Raw genomic sequence first — 24,323 nt, forward strand, 5'->3', positions numbered from 1 at the left:
ATATGTGTACTTAGAATGTAGTTGATACACATGTTAAATTCCTTGCCAATATTTTGTGCAATACTGTATCATAAACTATTTCTTCATCTGTTTCTGGTTCTATACAAACATATACTTATTAATTTTATTGTTATTTAGAAAACTAATTTCGAATCGATTATATACGTTCGTGTAAACTGTTGCATTCATTGTTCAAGTTTTCATACATGTACGGGTGTATTTCCTTAACTTTAATGTAACATGTATTTCATTTCTCTGATCACATTTTTCATAGAGGTTTATAAATAAGTTTTTGGTAAATATTATGTTCCATAATTTAATGTCAACACATGTGAAAGTGTATTTTTCTGAAATGTGGAATTTTATTGCAGTCGTTTCAATTATCAATTCAGAGTTTGTTTGTATTAGAGAATGAAATAAAGAATATCAGGTGTTCCAAATAATACATGCATTCCGGTATTTAATTACTTACTGGTACAGAGCATGAGAGAAAAAAGTGTGAGAAATGGATAGAGGGAAGGATGGAGAGGGAGAAAGAGAGAATGATATAAAAAGAGGGAGTAGAGAGAGAGAGAGAGAGAGAGAAAGGGATAGAAATAGAGAGAGGTAATGAGAGAGAAAGAGAGAGAAATAAAGAGAGAGAAGAGAGAGAGAAATAAAAGAGAGTGTGAGAGAGAGAAAGGAGAGAGAGAAAGAGAGAGAAAAGAGAAGAGAGAGAAGAGAAGAGAAGAGAAGAGAAGAGAAAGACAGAGAAAAAGAAAAGACAGATAAGGATATAAAAGCAGGAGAGATGAAGTAAGTAAAGAGCAATGATTTAAGGAAGCAAGATGGAGAGTAAGGATGAACAGAGCCAGAGAGATTCGCTAACAATTTTGCAGTACAGTATGGCACACTAGGGAACAGATACCCACTCAATGCTTTGCACCTGAATCAACTCAAATACTCAGGAGAGCACTTCCACATCATATGTGATCTAGGCCATGTAATTACAAATGAACATATTTGAGCAAGAGCAACAGACTAACATAGAAATCTAGCAGAACTATATTACTTCATATATTTGTATCAGTTTATTGTTTATCTCATATGTTCTTTGCATACTTATGAAATATGAAGTATGATATATTATTCATGTAATAAGTATTAAAAAAGAGAAAGAAATAAAAATGGTCACAAATAACAGAAGTATAAAGGACATAAAAAGAACCACCTTACAGCCCATACACTGATTATTGATGGAACTATGAAACAATTATTCAGAAAAATTGAAATATCACCATGATTTCATGCCTTTCCGAGAAGTAGATAGTCTTTATCATTTGGAATTCATGATGAAATTGATAATACAGTACTTTCTTAACAATTAATGGACAACACACACGTGGTCTATAAGAACAACATTAACGTAGCTGCCAGCATTTGAAATTTTTGATTAGTATTCGCTAATGAGAGTAACATTGCAATTACAAGCATGTGGCGCAAAGTACGAAGTCCTTGGGTCAAGGACCCCACTTGAGACAGACTTTTGTCTTACATAACATGCTTCATTAACTGACTGGCAGTGAAAACAATACAAACGATCTTCAACAGGCATTTTAATATTTCACATTTTCGGATTGCCATTCTCCCAATGAAGGCTTCTCTCTGTTATCAGGAAGGTCAATAACATGAGTAGAATTAATATTGAAATTAAAAACAGTGGTTCTTATCAACTCAACTAATAAAAATGAACCTCTTCACAGAACACACATTTATCTGATCTGTAATTTCCATTGTCTCTAGAACATTTGATGCTTAAAATAACAAATATGAAAACATACTCAGAGAGAAAGGAATTATACAACATCATTCCAAACGTTTAGAGTCCATCGGACTTACATAAAATACATAAAATACACGTGGTAATAAATAATAATATCCACATAGATAATAACAGTGCCATAAATACAAATATATTGTAATGTATGGATGTACTTCGGTTTTATGATGCAGCAACATTATATGTTCAATTAATCTGCAGGATTTTCCAAAGTATATGTAAACACATACTTTTCTGTGCCATATAAAACATACAAGATACATGTATTACCTCTTAGACAAGATGCAGCACAAAGAATGAAGACTCGAGCCTAAATGATTTTTGTCATTTAAAATAATATAAAAACCCTCTAAGATCATAGACCTGGAGAATATGAAAGTAAATACAAACACTGTTGTTTTGCAGACTTATGTTCCCATCTAAAATCTCATAAATGAGAGAAAATACAGAATTGATCTCATTTGCTGCTGTATCTGATCATACATGATTAATTGGGCATTTTATGATTTAGTTCATTAAAAGATTTTTTCTGTCAATTAACATTTCAATCTCCAAAAAAAATTTCAGTGTGATGTAACTCACAATCCAAATTCAAAAAATGTCATGTTCTCTTTCATTACAATATGTGAGCTAAAAAAAGTTGAGTAATAAAGCAATAATGATAACAATAATAGTGGGTTCTTACATAGCGCTCATTTCTATCAAACTTGACACCCTGGTTCTCCACAACTATTACCCCAGCTTTAGTATGGCTGCCATTATGGTGCTCTAGCATTTCAAGGAAATAATTCTTGCCAGATACCCATTTACCTCACTTGGGTCAAGTGTGGCATATGTACATTAATGTCTGACCAAAAGATGTTGGTGCTATGGCAGGGATTCGAACCCAGTACCTTGTGGTTTACAATGAATTATCCTCTACATCACAACACCCTTACACTAACACACATACTAATAATTGATTTGTGTTTCTGGATCTAAAGGTGCTGAAATATTTCACCTTATTCAACTTAGCTGATATCTACATTGTTCTTTAATATTTCATTTTGATGTAGCACACAGGAAAAATGAAAACAACTGTAAAAGGTGTCGAAAAAATGAAAGAACCAATCATCACAATACTTTTCATTGCTCTTGTGCAGTCTTTCTCTGTTTTCCCCTTGTTTCTTTCATTCTTTCTTTATTTCTTTCATTTTTGGTTTGTTTTGTTCTTGTTGTTGCTGTTTTTGACAGGGTGATGGGGAAGGGGGTGTAAAAACTTTAAGGAGATACAATAGTCCCTATCAAAATAGAAAAAAGGAATAAAAGAGGATTCTGCAATTAGGTAGCAAAGTGTAGGAAAGAGGAGCTTGATTTAAGCAGAAATGAAATTAGGTCACAATTTCTTGTAAATTCATCATTGTCATGGCACAAAAAACATGTAAACAAATACAAATAAAACAATTCATTATATGAAAGAAATATCTAAGTGGCAATATATGACAATTCTCAACTCATGCTGAGCATATATTTCAGTACTCAAGATAAATGAGATGATAATCATATTATTGTGAAATGTTATCATATTCATGTACCTCAAGTGCATTTAATATCTCATCACTGTATCTCATCAAAAGTAACGCCATAAATCCAACCGAAGATGTACACTTGTAAAAATGTAATGTTTATTCTTGAAACCACCCTGTAATGCAATCAGGAATTCGAAAGTTGTTGTCTCTAAACTGCATCCCATGTTTGTAGACATGACAATCAGGAACTTTGCAAAGGGAATAACTCGCACATAATAACCAATCCTATCGACATGAGCTTTTGCATTCGATTGGGAGTACAATTTATAGTGCAATGGAAGTGCTTATGATGATCCAATTTCTTCAGCAGATTTGTTTTGTCTATTGTGCTTCTCTTTGCCTCATACTCTAATCGCTCTGCTAGCGGTTCCCATTCCCCCCTGATGTTGGGTTCTGTTGAAAGTTCATCGAGTATGATCCGCTGTTTGGGTCTTGCTGCATCTGAAAGTTATCAGTTGACAAGCCAAAAGGACGTAACACCAGGTTTCCAAGGTCCTTCAACTTGCCGAACATCTCCTCTTTTAGCTTCTCATTCCTAACTTTGATCTGATCAGGAAGTCTCTGTGTAAGATCCATAAAAAGATATGCGTGATAATAACAATATGTACCACATATATAGCGCCTATTCCTGTCCTAAGACATATCAGTGCGCTTATTAAACGAAATGATGCAATTATTACCTTTAGCTTTAGCTTTAGCTCTGACATTAGTGCCGCGGCGAGACTCAAAGCGCGGACCTTGCGATCCACAGTCGGGTGACTTATCCACTAGACCACAACACCTCATGTGTAATAATAATAATATGTACAGTACCACTTATATAGCGCAATCCCTATCATAAAACATATCATAAGACATATAAGACAAAGTGTGCTCAAAATAAATTACACAATTATTACCCTAGCTTTAGCTCCGGCAGCCATTATCAGCGCACAGTGCATTTCGAGGCATTCAAATTCACAAAATGGCAATATCTCCATTCTTGATGAGCTTATCAAACAATTATGACAGTTGTCTACATTTCCCCAAACTTTATCCAATACAGATCTTTTCTGCATCATGAGCTATGTAGATCAAGCGTTCAGACACCTAATCATACTATTGAAATGCAATTTAACCAGACTAAAGCTTCCTTTCAGTTGGTTGCCAAATCAGTGTACAATTTGTTCAGAGCCAAAAGTGTATTAAAGATAAAGTTGAGTTCTGGTGATGTGATTGCATTGTGAAAGAAACGTTGTGGAATCGATCAGAAAAGGTTGATCATCTAGCATATAAGTATTGGTGTGTACTGCAAGGTTCTGAAATCATCAAAATGATAAGAAATTTGGCCCAGTCTTGGTAAAGTTACAAGCACTGTACACAGAAATATGTATATGGGACTAAACGAACATGTGGTATAGAAATCCGTCCCGATTTGTATGATGTTACATATTTAGAATATTAAGGCATTTGAAGAGCTATGCTTTTCAGGGAACATTTTTGATCTGATGTTCTTCCAGATTGCATACAATGATAACGCTCATGAATTATTTGTCACCTCTTCCCAGAGCTCAACCTTCTCTTTAATGCTCTTCCTGGCTCCAAACAGGCAATATATTCTCTGCTACAGGCCAGGAGGCTGTTAATTCACACCATTTAATACAGAAATAATGCCCTTCTGGAACCTATATCTTACCATACAGGCTGCTCTTGCTTCATAGCAGCTTGGATCCAACTCTAGAACCTGCTTGAAGTCTGCCAGAGCTTCATCAAGCTTCTCCATCAGCTCATATGTGTTTGCTCTCCTCAGCCACACCTATAGGGGTAGTAACAAAGAGGTTAAAGGTCAATAGTGGTGACTACTGGTACTGAATGTGAAAGCGAAGCAACTTATTTGAAAAATCAACTAACCTCTTAATAGTTTAGCGGATAAATAATCAACAGTTCAACACCCAGGCTGTTGATGTAATGCTGCATAACTACAAGTAAATACACTGAGGATGACGAGGAGAGAATACCCAAGATGGAGGTCAATAAATAAGATATCATAAACATGAGGCAAATTTAAGAGTTATCATACAACAAAATCATTTCCATCTAATCAAAGACACTATTCCCACAGCAGTAGTTTACAAGACAAAGTTATAGTGAAAACATTTATAGGCTGTATAGAAATACCATAACCTGGATAAACTAAAGCTGGAATTCCAATGTGTTGGGTTATTAACATCTAATCAAAGACAAATTCCCACAGCAGTAGTTTACAAGACAAAGTTATAGTGAAAACATTTATAGGCTGTATAGAAATACCATAACTTGGATAAACTAAAGCTTGAATTCCAATGTGTTGGGTTATTTACACGATCTGATTACCGGTACTTGATAGTGCAATAATTGTTATAAGTTGGCAAATTTATCTATGGCTTTTATAGAGTAGAGATAGTTACTTCAGTGGAAATTATCCTTATTTAGAGGCAAATTCATGGAGCACCAAAATAGTTCCCTCCCACAGAGACTGTATGTACATGTACTGTCGGGGGGTGGGGAACTAACTGGAGTTCTATGGTCTGTTTTAACCTGACTGTTATAACGTAAGTGTATGAAAGCAACCAGGGGACGGTCAGCTTTATTAAGGTCCTCTTTGGGGGACTTGGTGCTGAGTAATGAGGATTAATGTCTTGCGATATGGCGCTAGCACATTGACTTAAGTTTTTAACTCGGGACATCCCAGTTTACAAGACCGCTCTTCTACCACCGAGTCATCACGCCTCAAAAAACTGGAGTAACTATCTCTACTCTATACCACTAAAGATTTCCATGACTATCTATCTTTCAGTATTTCTGCCTTGATGTTAAAGAGGGTGAAGCATGGCAAATACTGGTTAACGCCATCTACAACTTCTTTTGGACAACTGCACTTAAACGAATGGGCTTGATTAACAGTCAGCGCGAGCTAGCGTTCGCAAAACAGACCAAAGTTCTCCTCATGCTTCGGTTTCGCGTATGTTGCATGCGCATGAAAACTACGGTCGCGTCTGTAGTCGTATTATACCTGATTGGCCAAAGTCAGGCCAAGGGAAAGACATGTAGTCTCGTCATGCTACACTCCCTTTAAGCATGTAGGCACCATGTGTGAATGCTCTAACATCATACCTTCATATAGTGTGGATGGAGTTCCAGAGCTTTATTGCAATCTTCTACAGCCATCTCGTTCTGCTCTCTGCGCACTCTGCATGCTGCTCTGTTTGCATACATTATTGACCTCTCCTTCTTGTAACACAGAGGGCAGGCTTCCAATGCTTGTGTGTATGAAGATATTGCATCCAGAAACTCTAGAAAAACAAATTATCCAATGGAAAATTCATGGTCCTAGAGGTGAATACACCTTTACCATCTACCGGTATGTAGAAGTGCATCCTTTTTTTGATTACATAGAAATTATTTAAATCCATTGCACTGCCACTTGCCATCTTTTAAATTTACAATTAATTGTATTTCTTGATGAAGCAAAATATATGACAAAAATAAGTGATATCAGTCTTGAAAATATCCATAAGCGGTATTCCAGTATTAGAACTGATCGTGTCTGATCTCCAAAAATGCAGGATATGTGTAGCTAGTGAATACTATACTACATGTATCAAAAGAGCAATATTATGGTCAGAAATGCAATTTATATATTTTATTAGTAAATTGCTAGAAGACAGGAAAGGACATGATCTCCTGCTCTATTGGGTAATTCTTTATAAGCAACTTAGCTACATATATATGATAGTGATAATATGGATATCCATATAGCGCCGGTATCCGCCAGGCTCTGAAATATTGGCCTGGTTGTAGCGGAGCTGCCAAAGTAACTAGCGCTCAAGCATATCAGGTACCCATTTACACCTGGGTGGAGAATAGCAAATGTAGATTAACGTCTTGCCAAAGTTCATTAGTGCCACGGCGGGACTTAAACCCCATACCTATAAAACAGGATTCCTTCAAAACAGGATTTCCTAAAAAACAAACTTTCGTTTTCATTCTTACCGTCTTGTTTGAATAGATTATTTCCTTTTGCCTTGTGCGACTGAGCTTCGTCCTTCAGTTCCTTGGTAAAAGAATAATCAATAAATATAAGACAATATAAGCAGTACAACTCATAGGAAAAGGTAGATGGAAATTCCACATCAGAACACTAAGGCATCAATATGATTCAGCAATTTCAACTTTCAAAGATAAGTGAAGAAAAGTGATCTTCAATTAGCTTTACACACTACCATGAACCAATAAATCGATGTCATCACCCGGTAAATTAATTGACTTTTAACAAGACATGTACATGTAACTTTCATGTCTAGGTTTATTTGCTTTACTTGTTTCTAGGATGTAAGAAGCTCAAAATACATTGGAGATTTTAAGATAATTTTTTTAGAGCACAAGGCATTTCTGTTATTTAAGAAGGAAATAAGTAGATACAATACGACTTGGTTTGTACCATTTCATGATTAATTAAAAGGTAATTCAACATTAAACGCAAGCTACTCTAGAAGAAAGCAGAAAATCAGACAAATAGACTGGTGAAAGTTTGATTGAAATTGGACGATGAAATAAGAAAGTTATGATTTTGTTAAAGATGCAATCGCTAGTATACTATGGGCTCTTCAAATTAGCTTAATTGGGTATTGTCTCTGTGATTAGTAGAGGATAACTTTCCCATTTGTTTTAACAAGCAAAGTGATTACACATTTTATTTTTGAAAAATATATGACTCTGGATTCTCTTTTCTTTTTAGAGGACCTGTAATAATATACTCTCCATAATAAATTTTGAGTAGCAGCCCAAGGGTGAAGGCACTTGGTAGAAAAACACAAATTAGTGATGTTTTTGTACACAGCAAACGGAAGGGTTATCTGTTACAACATCACAATACACTGACAAAATTGCCAATTTGAAATTCTGGTAGCTGTTGTGATCTCATATTCGAAAAAATTGATAACTTTCTTATGATTGATCTGATGCATTTAAAACTTTCACCAATCTGTTTACTCTATGTTACTTTTCTGCTTCCATTTAAAGCTTATCTGTACTAGTTTATAGGAGGGATTAGACCACGCTCCAAGGTCACTGGACAGGTGGTTATCTCATCAACTCAGCTCTCAATTAACATAAGGAAAAGAGGATCATGGGGGACCAACAGCCACCGATTGGAGAAGTTTTCTATATAGAGGGAGCAAGTAGCTACAAGTAGGACATTGGGGCTTTAAATGAACTTATTACAAGGGTTGGATCGCCCTTTATTTAACATACCTCTCTCTCTTCATCTGTCATTGCATCTTCTCTTTCTTTCCTCAACTCCATCTCATCTACCACTTTATCCTCCTCCTTCTCCTCCTCTTTGTTCTCTCCTTCTTCATGCAGCCCATCATCCTCATCCTCCTCTGCCTTCAGGCCATCAAAAACTCCTCCATCTTGATTGATCTCATTTCCTTGATCACCTGAAGAAAATGGCTGACTGCTGGAAGCATCTTGAAAATTAGTATGTTCACTCTCTTTATCTGAATTGTCTACAGGACTCGAGCAGGCATCGCCGCCCCCTTGAGGGTCGGAAACCCTGACAGTGTCTGTTAATCGATCAGGTATACTTTCACACATTTCCTCCAAGCTGGGCTCTGTCTGTGATACTGAGCTCACATCTATATTTTTCTCTTGCTCAGGTCGTCCATCCACAGTCAAGTCCTTCGCGGTCTCTGCTGAGCCTGACGTGCAATTCTCCACGGACTGAATTGTTGGATTATCATCACCATCTTTACTTAATGGAGTCTTGTTTTCTTTGCTATCGCCTGTTGATTCATCATTCGCTAATGCATCAAAGAATTCATCATCAGAGTCACTTTCAGAGATGGAAGCAGACCTGGTCTCCTTGGATGCCATGGTATAGGGCTTTCACTTTCTTTGCCTTGCTGTCTGGTTTGTCAATATACCAAATAGCAACTGCAAAATAAAAAGATTGAAAAACAATGAGAAAGTTCTCCCAATTATATATTTCATTTTGTAAAAAATAGTAACAAATCAACGCAAAGCGTAGCATCTCCTTGCAGGGTACAAATGGCCTATATACGTCGGAACACGTTACCTCCATTGGACTATACTATTATATTAATAGGCAGGAAGTTAACCATATTTCATTAATTAGGTGTTTTTGTATATTTAATGAGCTATGACCTTTCACCTTTGACCTACATACTCGTAAACCGAACTGAGGCTGTCTTTTGATACCATGTATCTTCATATCAAATTTTATGAAAATCCGTCAAACATTACTTACATTTAAGTTATCGAACAGAAACCAGATGTGTATTTTTTCAGATATTTAATGAGCTATGACCTTTGAACTTTGACCTACATACTCCGAAATCAAAATTAGCCTGTATTTTGATACCATGTACCTTTACATCAAACTTCATTAAAATCTGTCGAACATTACTGAAGTTATCGATCAGAAACCAAATTTGTTATAGACGGACGCACGGAGCGTTTCTATATCCCCTCTGACTTCGTCGGCGAGGGGATGATTACAATTTGTTTAATAACACAAACTGACACAATGGCGAAAAGGAAAGAAAAAAATAAAGTAACTCAAAGTTTTTCATTTTTTAAAACAATGTTTGAAAATTCTGTCATTGATCAATATCTGGGGGCCGTTTCTCGAAACCGTCATAACTACAAGATCAACGACATCTCGCCACTGTCATGCAACTTGTCAGCTAAGTGTTTCACGAAGCCGTCTTTGCCAAGATGAGCGACAACTTCCGTGACAAGCGAGTTGTCACTGCTCCGAACCTGTCATATCTTTTTAATTGCTGTAAAGCGCCATCACATGTCAGTTTGTTGCCATTCCATGGGCCGCGAAATGGACGATTAGTTTCACTATCATTTTGAGAAAAATATAGACGAGTTCGGTACGTAATTCTCTGGGATGCGAAATGCAAATGTACAAAAGTGAGAATACAAATTATACAGAAACTTTAAAAAGCTGAATATAAACATTAAATCACAAATCATTAAACTATAACATATAAATAAGAGAGGTAAGAATGTTACACACCGTTTTCCATAGTCGATTCATAGTCTTTTCTTAGGATACCATCATACCTTTGGGGCCTATGTGCATTATTATTCCCTCTCTAATTACTTCTTCCAAATTATATTTTCAATATCAAATCAATTATATAACGAGTATTTATGAGACTCTAGAATAAAAACTGGCTGAGAAAAGACATTTTGCCTAAAATTCCTCATCACAATAAACAAAAAAGTACGTATTGATAAACTATCACATTACGGTATCCTTCAACTACTTTTGATTCGACTGTCAAAAAAAAAAACACTCACCGGTTTTTCTTCAATTTAAGAATCTTTACAGCAATTTGCAAATCGTTTGATGATGTAAATATGATAATGACACTATTTATTATTTATTTTAGGAGAATTTATATGTATATATTTCTTTTTGAACAATTTTAGCCCCAAAACTTGTTTTGGGTTATTCTTCATAAATCAAATGGATCGTGACAAAGACTATCTTCTTGAGCTGCTAGTATCGCGATATATGGATATCATGTCTGTCATGGCTTTGTGAAACGGTTTATCCGCTTCATGACATCTCCGTAGGTCGCCGACAAAGATATGACTGTCATGGAGTTGGTTTCGAGAAACGGCCCCTTGAGTCATAACTACAAGATCAATGACATCTCGCCACTGTCACGCAACTTGTCAGCAAAGTGTTTCACGAAGCCGTCTTTGCCAAGATGAGCGACAACTTCCGCGACAAGCGAGTTGTCACTGCTCCAAACCTGTCATATCTTTTTAATTGCTGTAAAGCGCCATCACAAGTCAGCTTGTTGCCATTCCATGGGCTGCGAAATGGACGATTAGTTTCACTATCATTTTGAGAAAAATATAGACGAGTTCGGTACGTAATTCCCTGGGATGCGAAATGCGAATGTACAAAAGTGAGAATACAAATTATACAGAAACTTTAAAAAGCTGAATATAAACATTAAATCACAAATCATTAAACTATAACATATAAATAAGAGAGGTAAGAATGTTACACACCGTTTTCCATAGTCGATCCATAGTCTTTTCTTCGGATACCATCGTACCGTTGGGGCCTATGTGCATTATTATTCCCTCTCTAATTACTTCTTCCAAATTATATTTTCAATATCAAATCAATTATATAACGAGTATTTATGAGACTCTAGAATAAAAACTGGCTGAGAAAAGGTATTTTGCCTAAAATTCCTCGTCACAACAGGGTGCTACAAGAATTTTTTTCACCACTTGCCCTGTCGGGCAAGTGGGTTTTCAATTTACTTGCCCAAACAATATTTCCACTTGCCCAAAACTTTAAAGCGAAAAAGGACTCGAGGTTAAAGCATTTATTATCTCGTAATGATAAGTTAGTGTTTTAGATAGCAAATTAATGCACATACATGTACAGTGTAACTGTACTGAATAATAACCTAATATGTCAAAGAAAATGGTCAACAAAGGATGGTTGAAGGTTTAAAAAACGCATTTTATTGATTCTCCATAAATAATCAGATTCACATGAATCTCGGCAAGGTAGAATGGTTCAAGCAGGTTTAAGTTTTTAATATTCAGTCATGTAAAAAAGCATAATGACCCTGTTGTAAAAAATATGATACAAACATGTCATTAATGGTAGCCACATGTACCATGGTGCAACATCACATGTGTGTCTGTGCAAGCCGCTGTCATTTGGAAACGTAGGCTAATTTTCAGCTGTTAATAATTTGGGTCAACTCTTCCATCAAGAAACGTCATGTAAATAATGGGTAATCAACTATTTTAAATAAAGTACGGACATTTTTATTTCATCATTCACTGCTATAAATATCATGCCAAAATTTGTAAATTCTTACTAAATAATAATATTGAAGATATTTTACGATAAATCTCGGAAAAGTATGCGAAAACTAGACTAAACAACGTCGCTAAAACCATGAAAACAAAACAACAACGGCTTATATTCTGGGGGTCTCGATACTATTATCAAAATGACTCGCTCGGTCGGATCTTGAGACCGCAGTAATAAACTGAAAACGAGACAAAAACATTCATCTGATTTATATGAGCAGCGAGTTTTAAATAATATGTTCACAATCATTAACAGTCATTATGAATAAATATCAAACATTTGACTTTTTGTACTTACTAGAAAATCCCTGTTGTTTATTCCATTCCGATTCGCACGTGTTCATTTCCCTAGAATAATGACGTCATATTTGGCGTGATTCAACCAATCGGCAATCAGAGAATAGCAAAGGCCTGTCGGTGCGGCCTGCAGAGCTAGAGAGAGAGAGCGCGAATAAGCTCGCAGCTGGTACGATCGCGCTAGCTGTCTCTAGCTAGCTCACGGCCAGCCGTGCGTGGAGGCGGAGCGGCATTCATGGCTTGAAGTGTCACTGTTGCATGCGCGCTGAGCTAGCTGAGCTGGCTAGCTGTCTGTGAAGTTTTTTCGAAATCGGAACGATCGCTTTTTTGCTTCTGGATTTTGACGACGGGTAAGAAGTTGACGGGTGAATGGTAGAGTTCTTGGACACTAGGAAATTACTGTAAAAGTATCACTTGCCCGAATCGGGCAAGTGATAATTTGATTTACTTGCCCGACGGCTCAATTTGGTTGCCCCGGGACGTCGGGCAAGCGGGTTTGTCGCGCCCTGCACAATAAACAAAAAAGTACGTATTGATAAGCTATCACATTACGGTATCCTTCAACTAACTTTTCATTCGACTGTTAAAAAAAAAACACTCACCGGTTTTTCTTCAATTTAAGAATCTTTACAGAAATAAGAAAATCGTTTGGTGATCTACATTTGATAATGACACTATTCATTATTTATTTTAGGAGAATTTATATGTATATATTTCTTTTTGAACAATTTTAGCCCCAAAACTTGTTTTGGGTTATTCTTCATAAATCAAATGGATCGTGACAAAGACTATGTTCTTGAGCTGCTAGTATCGCGATATATCGATATCATGTCTGTCATGGCTTTGTGAAACGGTTTATCCGCTTCATGACATCTCCGTAGGTCGCCGACAAAGATATGACTGTCAGGGAGTTGGTTTCGAGAAACGGCCCCCTGGGTCCTGGGAGTAATTTTATTTTGATAGAGTAAAGGAGCCCGTTTTCGGCCACTTAAGACAAAATCCTATTTTTAGGACTCTTTACTTCCTATTTATTATCATTTTTTGTTCAAACCATGAAGCAAATATTATTATTATTTAAACAAAAAAAGAATCCCAGAAAAAAATCACGAATTGCCATGACAATATTCATTTCAATTTTCACTGTTTTGGAGCCAGTTATCGGCCGAGCGTTTCAGTTTGCGGCCGCATGTACAAAGTCAATAGGAAGCGCTCGCGCGCGCCGTGCGTTTCCGCGCTGATGTACAGCACAAGCGGGCGGAGCAGGTATCCCACGCCGGAGCTCCCTGGTGCTCGCCTGGCTGAAGACAGGCACAGCAGTGATCGGAAGTTGGAATCTGAATTAGACAGAGATATCGTGTGTGCGTCGCGGTGTGCGGCTGCATTGATGTAATACATGCGATGAGATACTTTTGAGCTTGCGACTAGCACAAAATCGGGCTCTAAATCTGAAAAATACTTGAAATAAAGCTCATTTTATGGTACCCATATTTCTTACAGACACGCGTAAGATACTCAATTTTTCAGATTTGGGTAGCGGGACCGGCGATTACATCGCTAAAATGTGATATTTTAGGATATATTTTCCATTGCAAATGTGGTTCTTCAGTGACACTGGCATGGTATGGTATGTGTGGGATATGTGTTATGCTATTATGCGATGTATTTTAGAGTGATTTTACCTTGCATCCAACCAATCGGCCGAAAACTGGAGCTGGCCGATTACCGGCTCCTTTACTCTACGTCATAAAACAGACTCCCTTTCTTTTTAATTTCTTGTGTATCATTTATGGGCCTCAGGAATGTTGATTTTTAGTCATTTTTAAAAAATGTGCTGACGCATAAAACATTGGACAAAACTGTTATGATTTAATCAAGAAGTTGGACGGTTTTGAAAAACGGGCCCCTAGAGTTAGTGGTCGAATGAATATGAATGGGCGTCGGCTCATCTCTCCTGCCTTGAATTGCACTTGCACAAATATCAATATGTGGGACAAGATGTCATCGGGCAATCGCGCGTTTGTGAAATGCTAGAATCATAATGTTAAAGTTTAACTTAAAACCGGAGGATTAAATCAGTAGAACATTACTTCACATCATCAAATTACATTAATTTCTTGAAATGGTTGTGATAATACAGAGATAAGTGAAAAATAGATAGAGTTACCTGTGAGGTCTGTTGAGCTGATTTTGGCGACCACAATCCTCTTCTTCTTTGTTACGGTATCCCTAAAAAAGCCAATAATTATTGGAAAATAGAAAATTTTGATTTGAAATATGATTGTTGACATAATTTATGTCATGCAGTTTACATTAAAAAAATTCATCCAAATATACCCTTTTAAGTGATGATAAGACAAGAAAAGCTTGGATGTATGTCTGGCCTAGGATACTTGTAAATTATTTGATTAATGGCCAGGATTTGTGAGAATAATTTGAAATTTCTCTGTAATACAACAGGTAGCAGGTTTATCTATACCAGCACTCCTCTTTTGTAACCCACACACCTCGACATTTTCATTTCTTAGAATATTACATGATATGAAAGCCGTATACTTTCATTACAATGTACTAGTATCATGTCATGAAATAATTTTTCATTAAATTTTTATTTTTACAGAAATCATAATCAATGTCTGCGACCATTAGCAAAAAGTAACTTTCGATCAACCTATTGCCACTCCTTTTATGGAATAAGTGCGCGTTTGGAAAAGAACAAGGGGTGTCATCCCGCCCCCCCCCCCCACTCCGTGAACGGTGACTTTTCGGTAATGGTCACATAAATTGACGATGCCTTCTATCTAAATACAAATTCAGTGAAAGATTGTTCCAAGACATAGCATGCATCATGTGAAAATAGAACAATTTGGCTTTCACTACATGAAAATATTTATAAACTTAAATGTCAAATAATTATTGTGTCGCAAAAGGGCTTAAACCCAAGTACCCATTTTAACAAAATCATTCAGCGATACTGAATTTGAAAAATGACACCAAAAGACTAATGAGTAATGACACTTCAGCAAGATATGTCTTCCTACAGTGACCCAATTTTGTGTCTAAATAAGTAATATAATAAGGAAAAGTCGATCAATGTATTCATTTGGAAGAATTCACCACATTATCCCTACCAGGCTTTTTTTCTGAGAAATGTTTTTATAAATTCTATCGGGCGTCTTCAAAGATACTATCCAAGTGTGAAACACACACAGAATTGAACAAAAAAATGTATGTTCAGTTTTTGGGATACTATAACACGTAAACGAGAGGGACCTAGATGAGACCCATCTATATAATTATTTATCTCTGAATTTTGGATGAATCACTGAACTCTGCATGCATAGTGCAAATTTCAGTGGTATAAAGTTCAATGGATGGGACCCGTCTTAAAAGTTCGTTGACCTTTACTGATCGCAGATCAACAATTACTGATTGTGTGGTCGCCAAAAGTCAACTCTTTTGAACTTCCTTTGGGATTTCGAGAAAAATTAAAGAGACAGAAATATTGATGTGGTGTAAAGATAAACGGTCGGATCTTTTTACAGGAAACGTATAGCACCAAAGAAGTAGAAAACGAATGGAAGGCACCAGGGCTCAAATTAATTTTTTGCCCACGGGGGCTCTTCCAAAAAAAAGAGCCCCCGTGAGCCTTCTCACGGGGGCGCTTTTAGTGCAGACGGGGGCTCTTTTTTAATTCAAATTTCCATTAAATTGGTACCCGTGAAACTCCTTGGTATTTTATTATTATCATTTATCTAAGTCGGTATTTTTCCTCTTAGAAATTTACTTGTTACATAGCTGTTATTGACTTTTATCCCCATGAGGACGTTTTCTCCATTTCTTCCCGTTCTGCACATAATTTCCTCCTCATTATTCGGAGCAACCTTATTTACATTCTTTCTTTACTTTAAGTCTTTACCATAATCCTTCCAAAAAGACAGGGGCGGATCAAACTTTTTGCTAAGGGTGGTGGGGGGGGGGGGGGGTACCCCAAATACGATGTGGAGCATCGTCCACGAGCCGCGTAGCAGCGAGGCGATTTTTTGGTGCTTTTTTGAACCCCCGTTAGTGATGTTTTCCTGGCATCTACTGACATCTTCTAATACTGTGTAGGTCTGGACACATGATAGTATTTTTCTGTGCATATCACATTTTTCTTTGGCAGCCCAAGGGGGAGGGGGGGGGGGGGGGTTAAACCCCCGAACCGCCTAGATCCGCCCCTGCAACATTATGCCTTCTTCTTCTTCTCAATATTGATTTACTGGTCGGGTTACATTATTTGCTGGTCTTTAAGAATCAACAGATTTCAGAGGATTCAAACTTTCACAACGAAAAACTTCTCCATGTTTCAGTCCTTGCGCGATTGTCGATCTCCAGCTCCAGCAGATATTTGGCGTCAGCGTGCACACCGATATAGCCACTGTGCTGACGGCCGCACCGCGAGCTTCCGTTGTTTGTATCGGGAATACTCGTAGAGATGGTAGAGAAAGCGCCATCTAGTTCCATTTCATTGGTTTAAGGTTTGAAAATTAATACTCAATATTGTGTTAAAGTTATATCAGAAAAGATAATCTTAATTTTATAATTCCACGGGGGCGATTTTTAATTTTGCAATCGCCCCCGTGAGCAACCTGACGGGGGCGATTATAGAGCTCACGGGTGCGAATCGCCCATCGCCCCCGTGTATTTTGAGCGCTGGAAGGCACTATGGAATGGTAGATCGTATTTTAGTCATGGGACAAACCATAGTAAAGGATTTTATTTGATTCTAAACTAGATATTCAAGTCATTAATGCAATTGCAGATGATAATGGTATAGGTTTTTTATAATGGAGTGCATTATACAAGGGTTATTTAAGGCTTACAAATAGCGAATGTATATTTTCCAGTTCGTTCAAAAGAATTATAACAAAATAATTTTGTACTTGAGTTTGAAAAAGCCCTTACAGCGGTTAATGGAAAAAAATAATTAGCAAATAATAGGAGGTGATTTCAACACGATCAGCAATTTTGACCTGGATTACATGATGGGAACTGGTAAACGAAAGGTTCCCTCAAAACTTGGTAGACTCTTTGAAAATTTTGGGGATACTTTAAATTTGATTGATATTTGGAGAGTGCATGAGAAATGGAATGATAAAGCAATTTACTTATAGACAAAATAATCAATCCTTTTATGCAAAGTAGACTTGGTTATTGGTTTGAATCCGAAAAATTTGATGAAATAATATCAAAATGCAATATAATATCATCTAGCTCCTGATCATTCAGCTGTACAACTAAACTTTTTGAACTTACCTTCGAATGATATCAAATTCAAAGGATCTTATTGGAAATTTAATAATAGTTTGAGTAAAGATGAAAAGTTCATTGTGCTAATGAAAACCGCAATCATTAAACTGAAAAAGGACTATAAAACAGAAATAGAAAGTAAAAGAGTTTTATGGGATTTATAAAGTGAAAATAAACTATTATTGTATCATAAAATATTCGAAAGAAAAAGCAAAGCTCAGAAAGGAAACAATTGTGAATCTAGAAATAGAAATACTCTCCCTTGAAGATGATCTTTTGAAAGCAATAGATAATGAGAAGATTGAATCTTTAGAACTGAAACGAAGAGAATTAAAAGCATGCTACATTGTAAAGATATAGGTATACATTTTACGTTAGACGTGGAAAGCCAAGAGAAAATTAATTACAAATAAATCTTAAGTAAAATTTAAAAGCTGCTTATGTGGTGGAAACAAAGAGATTTGACTTTGATGGGGGAAAATTCAACTAATAAAGACTATTGTTCTATCGAAATTAGTATAATTATGTATCATCACTCACACCAGTACCACCTTGGGCATTCCGTGAAATTGAAGTGTTAACATTTGATTTTTTTATGGAATGGAAAAGTTAAAATCAAACGGAGTACTATGTTTTTAGATTACGATGAGGGAGATCTTAAATTGACAGATTTTCAATTATTTATTCGAACACTAAGAATCATGTGGATGAAAAGACTTATAACAGGAGATTCAAATATGATTTGGAAACGTTATTTTGAATACCTGACTAGAAAATATGGCGGCCTCTTGATATTTTTCAGTAATGTATCGCCAGATTTACTTGGACTGTCATTACCAGATGTTTACCGTAGCATGCTAGAGGCTTGGTTAGGGACAAAAGCCTTTTTGCTTAAGAACGCCATTTCAAAAAGAAATCAAATTATTTACAATAATAGATGTATCCGCATTCAGGGGCATATATATTTCCATGAAGACCCATTTCTAAAAAATGTCTTTAAAATACATCATATTGCTGATAGGAAAGTTGAGTTAAAATCTATCACAGAATTTAAGAAAAGTGGGTTTAAACAACATTGAAATAAATATAATAAAACAGTTATATGCAGGCATTCCATACTCGTGGAAAACTCTTTTGAATAAAAAATATATGAAAATCCTTGTGAGGATACCGAATTAAGTTTAGAATTTATTATTAACGGAAACCCCCACTCTTTGCAAGGCATATAACATCCAAATATATCTATACACGTATAAGAACGGAAAAATCTTATTATATGCAATTTAGAACGTAATATAATATGGTCGAAAATGACACGAGAACAATTTTCTTATAACCCCGAAAATCCACTCTGGACAGAAAGCTGAGGGAATTTCAATATAAAATGTTAAATAATATAATTTATACAAATAAGCATCTATACACTTTCAAACATGTAGTGAGCAAGTTTTGCTCCTTTGCAATAAACACGAAGAGACCTTTGAACATCTGTTTTTACCTGTGAAGATGTAGCACATATTTGTAAGGACTGCGGTGACCTTTTTGCTTTATCAGCGTTAACAACATCTACACTGGCAAGAAATTCATATCGGGATAAAAAAAAATCCAATGCCGTAGAAGAAGAACTGTTAAATCACATTATTCTTTTAACAAAACATATGATTTTTAAATAAATTTCAACTAAAAATAGACCCCCAATTTCTCAAGAAATTAGAAAAAGAATTATAGAAAATAGGCAAGCATTAAAGGAATTAGCGGGGGAGAGAGGCACTATAACACTTCACTTCAGAAAATGGGACAACTTTCACAGTTAAGGACGGCGAGGCAAATAATTCTTTCTCAGACTCAAACTTTTTAAAAATATAATTTGGTCATAAGGAAAAGGAAGAGACAGGATTTCCAACAAAATGTGTAGATGTGACTGTGCTTGGGAAGGGAGGGGGGATTTGTTGAGCTTTGGAATGAAGGGGGGAGGGGAGGTAAGTTTGTATGTGTGTCTGAGTGTGTGAGCGTGTGTGGTGTGTCTGTCTGTCTGTGCGGCTTTGACTTACTTCATTCAGTATAATTAATTTGAAAACATTATATACATGTGTATTAAACTATATTATATATCTTTGAGGAATGTACAATTTTCCATATTTTGATATGTTATGTAAATCGATGAAGATGTTCGTTTTTTGGATATATTTTGTACTGAATGAATACAATAAAGAATGCTATACCAAAAAAAAAAAATTAAAAATCAGGATCTCATTTTATCGCGTATAAATAGTGGGGGGGGGGGGGGGGTCTTGTGCTTACAAAAATAAATCTGTAACGTTTTGCCATTGCATTTTACCAGGAATATGCACCAAACTGCTACAACTATAGAACCCCTATGAATATAATAGTATACCTAAATAACATTTTTCAGCGTACAAGTTCTAAAAGATTCCTGAAATGTTGGCATGCAAACTTCTTTCAAATTAATGTTTGATAAATCATCTGTCCGCATAATCATCTTTTCAGGACACACAACGATTGCATTCCGATTGTCGTGCTAGTTCTTTTCGTTAAGATGGTGCAAAAGGTCAGGTAAAGGCTATTTAGGTTGAGCTTTTAAAAAATAAAGTTTCGATCGCCTAGATTTTGATCTAATATTTAGGATCTAGACCTAATAGAATTGGATGCGGGATATAAAACAATATAGGCAGCCTTTTTTTCGAAAAACTCGAAGAATCAATGAGGTCATGCATGCAGTCTATGAGGACTCAATTTCCCTCGGGCCGCTCGAGGAAACTGCCGCCCCTCAAGGACTGACAACATAGAATCCAACTAGAATTACCCCCTGAACAATAACCACCCCCACCCCCCGGCCAAGGAAAATTACCCCTAGGATAATTCCCCCGGCCCCCCGTGGACACTTAACCCCAAAGAGGTTAACCTCCACCCTGAAAATATCACCTTAGTACAATTACCCCCCCCCCCCCCCGGCCTCCCCCTGTTCATCCATTGAAGGGGATATCCACCTTAATAATTATTTGGTTTTATTTCATTTTGTTTTATTTCGGGGGTAAGTCACCTCGGGGGGGGGGGGGGAGGGGGATATTTTCCGGGATTAATAATGTCCCGCTGGTAATTGGCCGGGGGTTGAATAATTGCCCAGGGGGTAATTGTCCTAGAACCAATTCTACGATAGACAAACACTTTTTGTAAAAGGAAATTGTCATGTTTAAGCCTCATCTCATCCACTTGATATTCAGCCCCTTCAAAATATGACTATCGAATTTGGATGCCTCCGACTTTGACAAAATTCCCCAAATATGAATATGATGAATGATGTTGGATCACACTGTTTTATTTTTGTTAAATGACGTCATGGGGCTTTCAGCTGGCAAACGACGTACGATGTCGTGGGTGATCATACGTACATTATTACACGAATGAAATACACGTCGTCGACCTAGCCTAGCCAAGTTATCAATTGTCCATTGTTTGTCGCCAACACATTTGATTACGTGAATGCAGACGGTATGGTTAATGAGTTCTTAGTACTATTAATCGGTTGACTGATCGGGAGATAAAGAGGACCAAAGGTCTGATCTTGCGCTGTATCTTAGCGTAAGTTTAGCGCCACTGCACACACGTCACACGTCCATTCAATGCAGAAAGCTGTGGGGGCACAGTGTTCGGGATGAGTACCGTAGTCCAACGTATTGACAATCGACGTGGTGAATCAGATTGTGAACTTCTTTTGCCGGTAGGACCTGATTATAGCGACAGCCGCAATAATGGGAAACTACTTGACTTAGAATCGAGTGATGAATATGTCGCGAATGTGAACGTTCATGTTGAAAACAGGATCGAGCCACCTCATTTACATGGTCTTCCAGATGTAATTTTTGAACCGAACACGGCCACACTGGACAATTCCATGACGAGTTCTCCCGCCGGGCACAGCCGGCAAGAAACAGAGAACGAACCCCTCCTTCAGCCGGTGCGGAGTAGAAGCAGAAACTCGTCATCGCTCGAGGATTTCAACACATTTTCAGATGACCCAGATTTTACAGCAATTATTCGAGAGGCAGAGCAGGCGATAATTCATGGCATTTACCCTGAAAGGATATCACAGGGCTCAAGCGGGAGTTATTTCGTCAAGAGTTACACTGGGGTAAGTTCAATCATGTCAATTGAGAAGGGGAGGAAATCGTCTTTCGATGAGGATTGTTTGAATGTCATGGGACATACTTTTGCCCATGAATTAGGGCATGTTGTAATACAAAACACAAAAACAATAAAGCAAAATCAGTTTTTGGTTACTAGGCATGGGATACAAGAACTTGAAGTAGATAAATCATTTAAATGTTCTGATTCATGTAGTCAAAATTCAACTCACATAGATTTTAGAATCGTATATCTGTATATGCAAATGCATACAATGTTTTAAATCAGTTTGGGTTTGAATCATTCATTTCTGAGATTTATAATTTATATGATTTGTACAAATATATTTACAGATGAAGGTCTTTAATTTATTATGTGAACAAAGTACATATACAATGTACATGTACACTTTCAGAATCCAAGTACCTCAAAAGAAGCTGACGGCAGATGGGCGAAAAAATATTTACGAGAGAAGTTCATGTATCACGATCAATAAGCACAAGCTTATGCTCGACCAACTGCAATGGCCAACTCTGCTAGAAAGGAGAGCCCAGGCGAAGGTAGCGATGATGTTCTGAGAACTCGCTGATATCGAGACAGTTCTGACTCTATCGCTACCTGCTTTGCAAAGAGGCCATGACCAAAAACTCGAAGTGCCAAATGCCCAGACGCAAGTACTGCAAAGGAGTTTCTTTCCTGATGCCACCAGGCTCTGGAACTCACTTCCGCAGGCCGCGGTCACCTGTACCTCTCTGCCAAGCTGTAAGAGAGAGGTACTCCAGATCCAGCTCCGTTAAGCTACGGATGTCTTTTTAGCTGCAGTTCCTCAAAGCCCTTTTAATGAGACACTGTACGGTATATATACACCTGCACAGCACCATCGTCAGTACGAGAACACACCCGATGGTGGCCTGTACTTATAGCAAAGAAGAAGAAGAAGCTGTACAAAATCATCAACTTTCATTGCATGTTTTTTTCTTTTGTAGAAGGTGATTGGTGTCTTCAAGCCAAAGAGCGAGGAGCCCTACGGTCAACTGAACCCGAAGTGGACAAAATGGATGCAGAAGACATGCTTTCCATGCTGCTTTGGGAGAGGTTGTCTCTTACCGAACCAGGGATACCTTTCCGAGGCTGGAGCTTACCTAGTGGACAAGAAATTCGGCCTCAATGTAGTACCAAAGACAAGGGTAAAGAATTCTTTGTAAAGATAAAGTGAAACCATCCATTTGTGAAGTATTGTTTGTCTTATAGATAAAAATTGTGAAATTTTTCATTTTGATTTTGGTCATTATGTTGCTACACAATCTGAAAATGATTTTCACCACTTTGATTGTTCCGAAAGTTGTCATTTATCATTACATGATTAGAATGATAGTAATTATTGTTGCAATGTGTACTGCACCTTATAATTTGATACAAAGTACTGTAAGGCCTCTCAGATGGTCTGTAGGCAAAATATGATCTTTAGGTACATGCATCAACAAACGTTAAGGAATCAGTGGTGTGAAAACTGCCATTGTTTAAGTTTCACTTCCTTAAATTTATGTTTGAGGTTTTACTCTACTATCATCTTCTAACTTATTCAAATTATAACTTGAAGATAAAAATTAGTTTCAGTTTAAAGTTGATAATTAACTGTTTAGAGGGCTTTATATTTGACATTAACTTGATTAAGTGATAAGATTCATTATCTAAACTTTAGTTTCTGCTATGAAGGGAAAATCTAGTGCACTTTTTAAATCAGAATGCCAGCATTGTTAATTCTAGAGTGTTTTCCTATGAACAATATTGAAACCTCTGTGAATCAGTGGTTTTCTGAAAAGCCAAATAAATTTGATAATTGAAATGTTAAGTCATTCTTTGCTTTACTTGTCAAAGTGATTTGTTATCATGACAGAGACTGGAAGAAAAAAAATAGAATGCAAATCTGAAGTATTGACTCCTGAGAAATAAATATTAGCTGGTCTGTAATAAAGAATCCAGTGTACCCATAAACATAACAGATGTTGGAATGACACTTGTATCTTTTTGTGCTCTTTATTTTTATTTCTTACTTTTCTGCAGGTTGTCAAATTAGCTAGTGAAACTTTCAACTATTCTCCAATTGATAGAGCAAAAGCCAAGACGAAAAAGTTCACCTTGGAGAAGTTTGAAGCCATTGGTAGAAGATTCAATCGTATTGGGCTACCACCAAAGGTAAGAAGACATGCAGTACATGTAGAAGGGTTGCACAGACACATTCAATTAAATTCAATTCAATTCAATCTTATTAGTCCAAATTGAATAAATGGAAATGT

At 36.7% G+C, this 24,323-nt stretch overlaps 2 protein-coding genes across 2 annotated transcripts in view; one reads left to right on the forward strand and one right to left on the reverse strand.

Moving 5' to 3' along the window:
* Nucleotides 1-1,073: 1,073 nt before the first annotated feature.
* Nucleotides 1,074-15,091, reverse strand: LOC577171 (tetratricopeptide repeat protein 1). Its single transcript, XM_030985696.1, has 6 exons — nucleotides 14,759-15,091; nucleotides 8,659-9,342; nucleotides 7,399-7,459; nucleotides 6,520-6,698; nucleotides 5,063-5,182; nucleotides 1,074-3,948 (listed from the first exon to the last, which is right to left on the reverse strand). Exons 2-6 carry the CDS (start codon nucleotides 9,280-9,282, stop codon nucleotides 3,748-3,750), a joined length of 1,185 nt encoding a protein of 394 aa, XP_030841556.1. The 5' UTR covers nucleotides 9,283-9,342; nucleotides 14,759-15,091; the 3' UTR covers nucleotides 1,074-3,747.
* A 6,231-nt stretch (nucleotides 15,092-21,322) lies between these two features.
* Nucleotides 21,323-24,323, forward strand: part of LOC576348 (phosphatidylinositol 4-kinase type 2-beta) — a 15,843-nt gene continuing 12,842 nt past the window's right edge. The window contains exons 1-3 of the mRNA XM_796614.5: nucleotides 21,323-22,033; nucleotides 23,013-23,213; nucleotides 24,091-24,222. Coding sequence (XP_801707.2) covers nucleotides 21,557-22,033; nucleotides 23,013-23,213; nucleotides 24,091-24,222 — 810 coding nt within the window. The 5' untranslated portion in view covers nucleotides 21,323-21,556. The remainder of the gene's footprint in view (nucleotides 22,034-23,012; nucleotides 23,214-24,090; nucleotides 24,223-24,323) is intronic.

Source organism: Strongylocentrotus purpuratus, unplaced genomic scaffold, assembly GCF_000002235.5.
Source record: "Strongylocentrotus purpuratus isolate Spur 01 unplaced genomic scaffold, Spur_5.0 spur5_scaffold_15, whole genome shotgun sequence".
NCBI lineage: Eukaryota > Metazoa > Echinodermata > Echinoidea > Camarodonta > Strongylocentrotidae > Strongylocentrotus > Strongylocentrotus purpuratus.